This window comes from Anguilla anguilla, chromosome 5, assembly GCF_013347855.1.
Source record: "Anguilla anguilla isolate fAngAng1 chromosome 5, fAngAng1.pri, whole genome shotgun sequence".
Lineage (NCBI taxonomy): Eukaryota > Metazoa > Chordata > Actinopteri > Anguilliformes > Anguillidae > Anguilla > Anguilla anguilla.
The window spans coordinates 13129617-13142382 of record NC_049205.1 but is presented as its reverse complement, the minus strand read 5'-3'; the positions used below and the strand labels follow the sequence as shown (position 1 = coordinate 13142382).

At 42.9% G+C, this 12766-nt stretch overlaps 2 protein-coding genes across 6 annotated transcripts in view; one reads left to right on the top strand and one right to left on the bottom strand.

Moving 5' to 3' along the window:
* gstcd (glutathione S-transferase, C-terminal domain containing) overlaps positions 1 to 3973 on the bottom strand; it is a 36970-nt gene extending 32997 nt beyond the window's left edge. Inside the window, exons 1-3 of one of the 2 annotated variants that reach the window (XM_035419809.1) lie at positions 3709 to 3973; positions 2730 to 3179; positions 1975 to 2412 (exon numbers count right to left, since the gene is read on the bottom strand). In XM_035419809.1, coding sequence (XP_035275700.1) covers positions 1975 to 2412; positions 2730 to 3143 — 852 coding nt within the window. In that variant the 5' untranslated portion in view covers positions 3144 to 3179; positions 3709 to 3973. Of the gene's footprint in view, positions 1 to 1974; positions 2413 to 2729; positions 3183 to 3708 lie in introns of both variants that reach the window. The other variant, XM_035419808.1, reaches the window with a different exon arrangement.
* A 1888-nt stretch (positions 3974 to 5861) lies between these two features.
* ints12 (integrator complex subunit 12) lies at positions 5862 to 12371 on the top strand. Of its 4 annotated transcripts, none has more exons than XM_035419336.1 (7): positions 5862 to 6142; positions 7766 to 7926; positions 8040 to 8198; positions 8825 to 9012; positions 9155 to 9314; positions 9519 to 9662; positions 10238 to 12371. In XM_035419336.1, the coding sequence occupies exons 2-7, from the start codon at positions 7771 to 7773 to the stop codon at positions 10799 to 10801; spliced, it is 1371 nt and encodes a 456-aa protein (XP_035275227.1). In that variant the 5' UTR covers positions 5862 to 6142; positions 7766 to 7770; the 3' UTR covers positions 10802 to 12371. The 4 variants fall into 4 exon arrangements, with proteins under 4 accessions (XP_035275227.1, XP_035275225.1, XP_035275224.1 ...); XM_035419334.1 differs by lacking the exon at positions 5862 to 6142 and adding an exon at positions 6754 to 6922; XM_035419333.1 differs by lacking the exon at positions 5862 to 6142 and adding an exon at positions 6754 to 6944.
* The last annotated feature ends 395 nt before the right edge of the window (positions 12372 to 12766 follow it).

Genomic DNA, 12766 nt, shown 5'->3' with positions numbered 1-12766 from the left:
GCACACACACACAAACACACGCACACACACAATTAAAATGACAGTTGAGCACTCCGCCAAATTCGTCTCCAATTAACCGGCATGGCATGTTCCACTAGGCTGACTCTCACACATTGCGCCCCCATATTCCGAAGCACAAAGAGAGGGGGTAGCTGCAGAGAATCAGGGCGCCATCCCCTAACAGCACACATCTCTGTACATATCAGCAAGCGCAAAGATATGCTAGATTGAGTATGAGCCTAAAAACAACAACAGACAAATCAGGCTACTGACAGCAAAAACGATCACTGTGAATTCTCCATTTCTGCCCAGTCAAGGGTCAGGGCAACCTGACATTCATCGTACACACGTAGCCTGTATGTGCACATAACAGGCCAATACAACAGCACAATGACAGCTTTCGCAGTATTGAAAGGTCTGATATCATGATAAGGGGGTCAAAGCCAGTTATAAATGCACTGTAGGGCATACTTTGGATGTGCTCATTAAAATGCCAACGGCAACGCCTGTGACAAAAGAACAGCACAGTCCACAGTCAGGCAGAACTTATCACCCTCATTGTCTTATTCAGGAAACTCGATTTGAGGAAAAGCAACACAAAAGATTGTTTCAGACACATTTTGTCAGGAGCTGCATTGTACTGCAAATCTACTACACAGAGCATCGAGCTCCACAATCACCCAAGAGGACCACCCTGGAGAAAGTGAACTGGGGAAGCACTGTGACCCAGTCTGAAAGGACAAAGGACAAAATGTATCTGGAATGAGAGTAGGAACATCCCCGGCAGCAACTGACAGGACATTTATCACAGGCGTAATCTACAGAAGATTCACTGCAAAAAAAATAATTAAATACATCCACAAAAACAGTACTGGAGTACAATGGAGGATGTGAGGTTGCGATATCCGTTCACAAATACCAAAATTTGCCTAATAGCAAAATAATTCGCTCAGGCTCACCTGCACAACACTAAATTACCATCTGATAAAGGTTTTAGGAAAGCTAAAAATGTCACAGGGTTTTTTTCTTGGATCATTTTTCATAAAAATGCCACAGCAGGCAAGGAGTACCACAGAACGTTTCATTGTCTAAATGAATGATACAGTGGGAGATACCATAGAGACCCACAGAGATGACTGAGCACAAATCTCCCCTCGGCAAATTGGGCAAAAAGGTAAAAAGTTAAAACGAGCCTTCAGTTCAATGAGGCTCACCATAAATTCCATCAGGATGAAATGCTTGCTGTATTATACTCTGTTTTTTTCTGTTCGGCACCCTGTATGGAGAATATATTTTTTACAGACTGTCTTCAGCTTGAAGTGGTCAGGGGTCTCATATGTCCAGGTGCTTTCAGTGTGTTTATTAAAATCATTTATCTTACTACGACACAGCGATATTAAAACGATATAGGCTATATGTGCATGCGTGCATGTGTCTGTGTGTGTATGTACTGAATGTAGGGGCCCTATGTCTATTCTATCCTGGATTAGTGGTCAGCCGAATGGAACACCCCTTACTACGGATAGATCTGTTATTTTCCACCATTTGGTGCTGAGACCATGGTGGGTTTGGGAAGTTATGGAGCTGAATTGCGTTGGTGCGAGTGTCAGTCGGCATTTTAAACAGCGTTTGTAGTGGAGTGCTGTATGTGCGCAACAGCGCTCGGTTTTAAAGATTGTATCCTTAACAAATAATTATGTTTTCATTTAGTTAAAATACTGCAATCATTTTCACAGTTGCTTTATCTACCAGACATGACCAATTTAAATGAATACCTCTTAGAAAATTTAAGAAAGCGAACACGCAAAATAATTTTGCAGTTCAAGTAAACAAGATACTTCTTTTTGCTTCACAGGTTGTTAAAGGACTCCATGTATGAATTCAATTTCTAAAATTAACCTTCTGATAGCACTAAAAATACATAAGAAATTGTATGCCTGTATTACTGTAAATGGTCACTGAAAAAGCTCTTACCAAGTAGCTGTGCACACAGGGCAGCAAGACCACATCTGTGAGAGTGAAGTATAGTCCTTCTGCAAACACATGCTCCAAAGGGGGCAGCTCAGTGGTCTTCACTTTTCTGATGTCAGAGGGCCCCCTGGTGGACGGAGACTGAACTTCCGCCTCTGACAGCTTGGCCAAGGCAGTGCTGAGCTCCAAACCGTCAGAGACTTCAGGGGGCGGGGCCTCAGGTGCTGAAGTCTTCTGGGAGTTTGAGCTTTTCTTCTGCTGCAACTGCAGCTTCTGCCGGCGGATCTTGTCGTCATTGTGCACCTTGACAGGCTCTGCCAGCTTCCTCTCCAGAAGAAGGATGGCAGCAGGCACCTGGGGGTCCCCGTCACCCGGCAGCCTCAGAAACTCTTCCACAGCCGAGGGGATGCTGAGCTCGCACAGCCTAGTCCACTGGCTAACCTGCACAGGACAAAGGCAAACAGGCAGGCAGCTCCACTCAATACCTAGAGTATATCAACAAGTGAAAAACAGACATGCCCCTGGAAATGTGTACTCTATCACTCATTCCATGAAGTACTGCTGGTATTCAGACAGGGACTTTGGGATACTCAGCCTGGATTCCCAATGATGGGCATCTCTCAAAGGCCCTTTTCTGAATGACTGATTTGTATGACTGCTTGATGGGTTAACAACTGACAATGAGAATAAATTAAGCCATACAGACAGCATCAAACTCAGTGGATCCTCGTGGGCACAAGCTGGATCTGGCACCTCACCTCAGCGCAGGCCTTCAGGCAGGTCTTCTTAAACCCGAGCAGAGCTTCCACATCCTTCCGACTGGGCTCTCTCTCGCACGTCCGGCCGATGATGTGTCTCAGCACCACCGCCAAACCGGCTCGACAAAACCTTCCGCCTGTGTCCAGCACTGCGGGCAGGCGACAGCTCTTCACCAACACGGGCAGGTCCTGCACCTGAATCACGGTGGCTCCAAGCCCCTGCGGTACAAGCCCCTTCCTGGGCTGCCCGCTTTCTGCCTGAGCAGAAACTAGGAAAACATGGAAGGACCGACAATCACAGTACGATAAAAGGAATAAAGTTATGGAGGTGTGGAGTGGAAGCTGCTGCTCCCCGTAAGCGTTCATTTCCAAGTACAGGCTCTCATGTCCCTGCTCTGAATCTGAGGACTTCATGATGTCTGATTACTGCCAACAAATTCAGAGGAATGGCTGCTGCAGAAAAACACACACACAAAAAAAGACATGGACAATCTCAGAGGTTGAAGCAGAATGCATTTTTAATGCATACATCAGCCATTTCGTTTATATAATATCAGGCTGATCATGCAATTCATATGTGGGTGATGCCTAAACCAAACGCTGAAAAAAGTGAATAAACTTTTTGTTGTCGCTGTAATCTGCTGTATTCCAACAAGGTAAATATAACCATGAGCGCATCAATTGCATTTTCATGATTGTATTCAGAACCCTATAATGGTGACTGGTATTCATTAATCTGCTAGCCAGAACGTAGTCATGATAGTGTGGTAGAACATATTAAGTTTATATACATATGGTTATGGTGCTAGCTAGCGTTACTGTAACTGGCGATGTAAATTTGCTTTGCTGTGGACATATTAAGTAAAAGTATCCTTCCACATGTTGGGCTTAATGTTCATGTTTTCCTTGACAATCTAGTGTTTGATAACGTTAATCTATAACCTCATCAAGTCAATGTATCCCAGTTTTTTGTACTTACCAAATATCAAAATTGTGAATTGAAGTTGCCAGGCACAGCTCACGTTGCTATTTCTTGTAAATGGACTTTAGCGTGTAACATTAACCGCTGTCCGACTTTCACAAGTGAAAATATTGACAGCTCGTCCGCAGCATTTTTAAATTACGTGCTACCACAGCTAAGAAGAATATAAAGATAATATCAAAATATCAATAGCAGAGTGTCAATTTAGAAAATATAATTATGTCAAATTATGTTCACCCTAACACTGGGTCTAAAACAACGATATAGTAAATGTTCCATACGGAACTATTTTAAGGTGGGACTTCAAGGGGATTTATTTTGTAGCTTGCTCACATCATAATAGGCCTATTTCACAAGATGGCGACCAAAACCGGATGTAGGGATACTTTGTTTCCAGTTACCGTTGCTACGGACGCAAGTCCATTTTTGACAGCGAAAAATTGAGCCTAAACAGCGACGTGTGTTCTCACAGTCCCTGATAGCTCTGCCAAAGTTCACTGTCCGATGTTATCCGCATTGTCGAAGCATTGCCAGTGAACGTTAAGCGGTCTAAACTGGACAAGGGCTATAAATTCTTTTTTGGGAAGTTTATATTCGGTTATGAAGGTAAGTATAACGTTAGCTCTGGTTCACAAGAAAGCTAAATAGCTAGCTTGCTAACCACATCAAGTTAGCCGATTAAAGAGATGTTGCACTTCGACATAACATAAATTCTTTTCTGGAGGCGACTCCATTGTGTTTTCGTAGCGTGAAGCAACATCTGCTGTCCGTTAACAGCGTCTCTGTTCCTCTCGGTTGTCCCGAAAATGAATGAATAGGGAGCCTGACAACTATGAGGAAAAGCGATTCTGTTAACGTTGACGGTCAGCAGGGGAGGCAAATGCTATGTAAGTACAATGTTAGGCTCCACAAAATTACTTATGTTATTATACCGAAGTGAAATATCTCTGAACTAAGTTTTGTACTACCGTTACTATTTTGTGACATGCTGTTTGTGCTGTACTTGTTCTAATAAAGATTTATATTGCTTGTCAGATCGCCTGTGTAATGGTGTTCAGTTCACTACCGAGCTGTTTGTTTTCATCGCTGATAATAACTACCCACACATTTTTAAATCAGCTGATATATGTTAAGTAGGCTTGTCGCGATGTCCGTCAATACATTTTGTAATTACAATTAACAACTAAAATAAACGTGCATCTGCAGTTTCAACATTGAATATCCAAATATGTGCTTGCTAACAAGCTAGCTGTCTAAAATGTAATTTGCTAATCATAACATAACATATAGCTTTCTAACTGATTTTATGACATTCCAAGTTCCAGCGCACACCAAACTACGGAGGAAGAGGTCTGCATGCTATTTCGCCGAGGCTCTCAACCAGGCGAATGTTTCCCTGCTCCTGTTTACAACCTGAGGCACTTCTCCAAAGCGCGCAAAGAGTACAGATGAGCTTCTTAAACTGAATAACTCGCGATGTCGGTGTTTGAGGTGCTTGGCTAAGTTAGCTAGCTAGATGCGTTTCCTCTTTCAGTTTAAAATGAGCAATGACAGTGTTTCCAAACGTGTTTTTGACAATGTTGTCTTGATTATATAACCAAGGGCAAAGTATTCACACACATGAATTATTATTTTTTGTTTCTCAAAGAGTGGTAGAGCCTATGTTTGGTGGAACTGTCATGGCAGGCGCACTGCCGCTAGCCATCTTTCCCGAATATATAAATTCAATTCTGGATATATAAGTACAATTCCCGAATATATAAATTCAATTTCCGAATATATAACTTCAATTCTGAATATATAAATTACAATTCTGAATATATAAATTCAATTCTGGATATATAAGTACAATTCCCGAATATATAAATTCAATTTCCGAATATATAACTTCAATTCTGAATATATAAATTACAATTCCGAATATATATATAACTCGGTTTATAATCAGGCATATCACAAGACAGCCGTTTTTACTTTTTGAATAATTTCTTTTTTTTTCTTCATGGGCTACTGAGTGAGAAAAACAAGTTTAACATTAGCATCAGTAAAATTTGACAGTACAATCAAGGATAAGCAAACAAAAACGTTAAATAATTAAAATTTGAATGAGGCAATAATTCGGACTTCATTAAGGGGTCCTTATTTTCTTGGTATTAGGACCTTTCAAGTAGGGGCACCAAATTTCACAGGGAATGGCCCAAAGAGCTAGGGAAATAGAAAATAATCTCTTAACCAGGGAGAGTTTCATAGAAACCCTTGCTGCAGCATGCGACAGAAGACCGTGTTATGGCTCAATGGCAAGCTCCAGCGCACAGCAAACTACGGAGGAAGAGGTCTGCACGCTATTTCGCCGAGGCTCTCAACCAGGCGAACGTTTCCCTGCTCCTGTTTACAACCTGAGGCAATTCTCCAAACCGCGCAAAGAGTACAGGTGAGCTGCTTAAACTATTTGAATAACTTGCGATGTTGGTGTTTGAGGTGCAAGCACATATTTGGATATTCAATTCAATATTCGGTATAATAACATAAGTAATTTTGTGGAGCCTAACATTGTACTTACATAGCATTTGCCTCCCCTGTTGACCGTCAATGTTAACAGAATCGCTTTTCCTCAGTTGTCAGGCTCCCTATTCATTCATTTTCGGGACAACCGAGAGGAACAGAGACGCTGTTAACGGACAGCAGATGTTGCTTCACGCTACGAAAACACAATGGAGTCGCCTCCAGAAAAGAATTTGTTATGTCGAAGTGAAACATCTCTTTAATCGGCTAACTTGATGTGGTTAGCAAGCTAGCTATTTAGCTTTCTGGTGAACCAGAGCTAACGTTATACTTACCTTCATAACCGAATATAAACTTCTCAAAAAATAATTTATAGCCCTTGTCCAGTTTAGACCGCTTAACGTTCACTGGCAATGCTTCGACAATGCGGATAACATCGGACAGTGAACGTTGGCAGAGCTATCAGGGACTGTGAGAATACACGTCGCTGTTTAGGCTCAATTTTTCGCTGTCAAAAATGGACTTGCGTCCGTAGCAACGGTAACTGGAAACAAAGTATCCCTACATCCGGTTTTGGTCGCCATCTTGTGAAATAGGCCTATGGGCGGACCCGAGTAGCCGGCAAAAATTTCAGTTGTTTTTAGCGGTGATTGTGTTATTTTGTCTTCGTTTGCAATCCAGGCGGTTTCAGGCCACTTGGCTGACGCAGGTGAACACATTTCACTGAAGGGGTACTGGTAAAGTTACTACCGTACTGTGTTATGTTTATTTGACTAGGTGTCTTGCTTGGACACCGTTGCTTCTTGCTAGGCTGTGTCGATTTTTGCCAGGACAGTTTTAATATGGATAAATTACTAATTCGCCACTGATAAAATGGGCGTGTAGTTTGATGGCTAGTTTTCTTGTTATATGTCTAGATGCGAATCAGGATGTTTTGAGAATGTAAGATGTCTGTGGTGCTGTTGTAAAAACTGCAACTAGATGGCTAACTGTTTGGTTAGCCGAGCTAGCTTGTGTTTTGCCTGTCTTGATAGCAAATGTAGGCAACTATTTGAAACCGTGTGAAATGCAGCAATTCATGTGTGTCTGTGTGCCTTTGTAGTTTCATAGGATTAGAATTTGTTATTATTATTGTTATTATTAGGGCAATTTGGTAGTTGCATGTGTATAGTATTTAGTTGTTCTCCTATTAAAATCTGTATTGTTGCACCAGGGGAATATTGTTTGCAGCCAAGAGTTAAAGACATTGCCAAGAAACACAAAATATGACGCTAACAAAATCACATAAACCACAATAGATCACAACCAAACATTTACCTGTGATCAGTTGAAATTGGTAGAAAGCTGTGTAGTGTAAGTGGTAGGCTATTTTGTTCCACTCTCTTTAATTCCAATTTAAATTGCAGTTCTATCTTTAGATTATTTCCATTTGAATTAAAATTTAATTTTGCAGTGTTCTGAAGTATTATAATTCAGTGCATAATTGACACCAGCACCCCAATGTCAGTTGTTTTGTCATATGCAGGCTTAAATTTTGTCTTGCATTTTGCAGAGGTCATGGCTGCAACAGTTAGCTTGGAGTTGGACCCAATCTTTCTCAAAGGGTTGGGCTACCTCAATTCTAAAAGCAGAGATTCTGCTGAAAAACTTAAGGCTCTATTGGATGAATCCTTAGCGAGAGGTAGTGACTCCAGCTATCGGACTTCACCAAAGGTATTCTGTTGGTACTTCCTTCTGTTGAGTTTCATTTTTTAATTTGCTGTCATCAAATCATTGTTTTCTTTTTGTAAAGTTTCATGAACCTTTTTTTCTTTCCCCTCAAACAGGAAGTGGAAGTTGCCAAGGTATCTGTCACAAAAGTGAACGTGAGCAAAGATCCAAAACAAAAAGGCACCTCTGGTTCGTCTTTGTCGAGCAGCAATAATGGCAAATCCAGCAGCTTTGAAAAGACCAAGAAGGAGGCTGAAAAGAGACCTTCAGAAAAGGTGACTCCTCCATATTTAGACTATGGGATACAAAATGCAATGTTTGTTGTCTTGAGGCATGGAAAAATGTTGCACTGCCACATTACATTTACTTGATGCTACAGCATACATTCACATTCTAGAAGATTCTGTGCTTCTCCAACAGTTTGGGGAAGACCCTTTCCTGTTTCAGCACGACAATGCCCCTCGTCACACAGCGAGGTCCATATAGAAATGGTTTTGTCAAGAATGGTGCGGAAGAATTTGACTGGCCTGCACCGAGCCCTGACCTCAACCCCATCCAACACCTTTGGGATCAATTATAAAGCCCAACTGCGAGCCAGGTCTAATCGCCCAATCAGTGCCTGACCTCACTAATACTCTTCTGGCTGAATGGAAGCAACTTCCAGCAGCAATGCTCCAACATCTAGTATAAAGCCTTCCCAGAAGAGTGGAGGTTGTTGGAGCTGCAAAGGTTGGACCAACTCTATATTAATGCCCATAATTTTGGATGAGATGTTTGATGTCAGGTGTCCACACACTTTTGGCCATGTAGTGTATTTTAGAGCTGGAAAAGTTGTGCACACTCTTGATATTCTACCAATTCAGCCAGGTACAATTGCCAGCTTTACCATACATGCTTGCAGGTGAAGGTAGATCTGGTTGATGGGGTGGACCCACCGAAGAAACCTCGATTGGAGAAACCAGAGAACCGGTCCTCTCCGGTCACAGTTCAGGCCAGTAAAGAGCTCAGCCTGCCTTACCTGTCCAGCTTTGACGAGACCAGCGCCGATGACTTCGCCATGGAGATGGGACTGGCCTGCGTGGTTTGCCGGTGCGTTGTCTGCTATATCTGACTAAGTGTCGAAGAACTGAATTGTTCTAAACTTTCATGACTAAAATGCTTATTTTATCCTTCTGTCACGTTTGCACTTTGAGATGAGTTATTTTTGTGTCCTCTTGTCTGACCCCTTCAGGCAGATGACGGTGACTTCTGGAAACCAGCTTGTGGAGTGTCAGGAGTGTCATAACCTGTACCACCAAGACTGTCATCGGCCTCAGGTGACGGACAAGGACGTGAATGACCCGCGGCTGGTGTGGTACTGCGCCCGCTGTACAAGGAAGATGAAGCGCATGGTAGGGGGCCATCTCCTTCTTCCAGTTTCCTATCCTGTTTCTGTGAATGTCCAATTTGAGTGTCCTCGTCAATATTCGGAACCAAATAATGGAGAAAGTTAAAGGTTAAAAGTTTAAAGGTACCAAAAGAGGCGCCGGTTTCTCGGGGTGTCTCATGTTTGAAAACCGCGTGACGGGCGCGTGTGGCGTGATGCCGTTCCCCAGACGCAGAAGCCGCCGCAGAAACCAGCCCCTGTGCCGGTCACGGCAGTCCCCGTGGTGAAGGACACGCTGGTGAAGAAGCCGGAGCTCAAACCCAAACCGGACACGGCCAGCACCTTCCAGGCTTTCAAGAGAGCGGAGGTCAAGGTAAGCACGCCTTCCCTCTGTGGTGTCCGTCTCCTTACCAGGGCAGAACTGGACTATCGGACTGCTTTATAACCTTGCCCAAAATGAATGGCTGGGTAATCTGTATCAGACTTTATCAGACTATATGTACAGTAGAGCTAGAGCCTCTATGATTGGAACACAAGTGTCCGTGTCAATGTACACACAATTTTCATAATTGAAACACTTGGAATTGATACTCTTGCCTTATTTTTTTAAATAGGTCACCCTTTTTGTAGCGACGGATTTTGCTTTAGCGCATTAGACCATTCGTCCTACAGCAGTTTTCTAATTCACCTTTTCAAATTGATTCTATCAAATGATATTCTTTGCCAGTAGAATTGGGCTAAGAACAAAGACCTGCCCCGTTGGCTAATTTTGGTGGTGTTTCAAGGTTGTTGTCTCTGTGCTGCTTTCAGTGTCCTATCCGTTTGGTTGACTGGACAGTCGATATCTGTGAAGTTGTACTGTAATGTTATCAGTGAAAGACCCGTCATTTAAAAAGACATGATGACACAGCGCTCTCCCATAGTGATGTGCTTCTGTGCTTTATCCAGTCTTCCGCGGCAGTGTCTTCGGGCCCCTCTGGCGGTAACTCCTCCCTGCAGTCCTCCAGCGGACTCACAGGCTGGGCTGCCTTCGGCGCCAAGACCCCCGCCGCCGCCGGCAAGCTGGGCCCGGCTGTCCAGAGCAGCGGGGGAAGGTCCAGCCCCGCCTCGTCCACACAGAAGCCGGCAGCGGGTCTGTCCGCGCTGGCCGGGGCCAAGGCCAGCCTGGGCACCAAGGCGACAGGGAGCAGTGGCGGCAGTGGTGGCTCCTCCCCCGGACAGACCCCGCTGAAGCCCCCGCCCCCGCTGACCCTGGGGAAGCCCGGCCTGAGCCGCTCGTCCAGCGGCGACGGGGCCGGCAAAGGGGCGGTGGCCAGCGGAGGGGGCGGAGCCTCAGGGGGGAACGGCAACGGGGGCAGCAGCGGCGGTAGCGGAGCCAAGGCTGGCGGAGAGGCCTCGGCCAGCGGAAAGAACCCCACTTCCCAGGAGTCTCAGCTCAATGCCATGAAGCGCCTGCAGATGGTGAAAAAGAAGGCCGCGCAGAAGAAGAGTGGAGCCGGAGGACTGTACTGAGATATTGTGTCACGGCATTGTTTTTTCTTTTCTCTTCCTTTTATTATCAGAACTAGTATTAACAAGGAATAAAGTGTTTCAGTTCCTCTGTGAAATAAGTGTGCCTCATTTATTCAGATGGATAAAGATGGCTTCTGTATCATTTTGTTGTTGGAAGTAGCTTTTTGGAAAAAAATTAATAAATAGCTTATTTTTTAATTCATGTCATTGGTTGTACTATATGTGTGATCTCTGGGGAAATTTGTTCAGAGGTGCTTACAGTATACATTGGGGTGAAGAGTTTATATCTTTAAAAATGTGACTCGGCCCTGAGTTCATGTGAACGTGGTTTATGTACGGATTGTGTGATTTCTCAGGTAAGCGATGTCATAGTATTTATGTGTGTTAATGACAAGCCCTGATTTCCTCAATTCTTCATGTGTTTAATCACGTTTTTGTGGCTCAGTTAAGACTAAATGGGGTTGAAGCTCGGCCATGCTGCTAGTCATAAATAACCAGAAGGCCATAAGCAGAGGACACCATTGCCTTCTTTTCACCAGAGATATACCGAATTTTACAGTATAAATAATGGTAACTATATGTTAGACATGTTAGGAAGCTGTTTCACATGTTAAATGTATTACAGTGTTTCACCGTAAAAAATACAATTATTTACATTTTAGGTGTTCACACCTGTTTCATACCTTTTACTGTACAATTCACAGACATTTATACAGTGTTTGGTTGGCCAGGGTTTGCTGGTATTGGGTCTTGCCAATGGCATATCTGGCTCCCACAGGCTACCATTTTGGGGAAGTGAAAACTGCACTTCTTCCTGTTCAATTGCTGTTCTGAATGTTAAGGCTGATGCCAATCAATATTTTTAGGTGTCGTGTCCAAAACATCATTGGTAGAATGAGCCCAATGCTTGTTCAGTATTTAGAAATGTTTACTGCAGTCACATGTGGTGCAGGCAGGGAAGTATTTGTCTGAAACAATACCAGTCACTATATTAAAACCACTTGGCGGTGACTTTGTGTGCCAAATATTATAGAAAAGTATAAAACCAATGTTTTCCTTTTGTGACTCAGGTTTACTACTTAAGAGTTAAAGTGATGGTAGAAATTGAAAGAAAGAAGTGTGCTGAAGAGATATTAGCCCAAGATTTTTTTAGTATGAATGTTGGGGAATCGGGCTTGTAACTCCAGTTTTGCATATTTGATTCTCAGGTGGGGCCCTGGTCTGGTAGCCTGGGGCAAGGTACTTAACCTGAAATGCTTCAGTAAATATCCAGCTGTATGAATGGATTCTGTGTAAATAACATAAGCTGTGCAAGTAGGATAAGGGTGTCAGCTCAATGCATAAAATGTAATGAATATCAAAAAAATAGAAATGTCTCGTATAAAAACTGAAAAATGTTTTTATGTTTAGCTGCTGAAAATCCATGTTAAATATAATGTTATGGAATATTGCCATATGCAGCCATGTTAGATTTTTTTTTTTTTTTTTACAGCCTAGAGCATTTCTGCTCATCAGAAGTTTGAACATCTCCTCGTTATTACTATGATTTATAAAACGTATGTGATGAAAATACTGATTTCTCAAGTTTCAGATGTTGCAAATTTAAACCAAATCAATGACCAATCAGTCAGTAATGCACTGGTGGTTAATGTTATACTGCCTTGGTGTAAGAAGCTGTTTGGGCATTTTTTCCCCTCTGGAGCTTAATGTGAACTCTTATCGCAAGTCAAACAGCTACTCCATTGGTGAGCCCGTGAAGTAACGCGGTCTCTGGTTGGCTGCACACCCGCTTAAGAAATGTTCTATCTTTCTGATAGCCACAGGCATGAAGAAAGTTTTCCTTTGAACTGTCGGGTCATGATGAGTGCTCTAAGTAGTGTCGAATTCCCATTAGAAGGCCGAGGTACATGAAAAGACCTATTTGTTTTAAAAAAACAAAAAAAAAAAACAATTCTGTTTGCTGCT

Bases quoted from the DNA above. Each gene is read 5' to 3' on its own strand.
- ints12 (XM_035419336.1), top strand. From the start codon at position 7,771: ATGGCTGCAACAGTTAGCTTGGAGTTGGACCCAATCTTTCTCAAAGGG. The intron at 9,315-9,518 runs GTAGGGGGCCAT...GCCGTTCCCCAG, and splicing joins CAAGGAAGATGAAGCGCATG to ACGCAGAAGCCGCCGCAGAA. The intron at 9,663-10,237 runs GTAAGCACGCCT...TGCTTTATCCAG, and splicing joins TCAAGAGAGCGGAGGTCAAG to TCTTCCGCGGCAGTGTCTTC.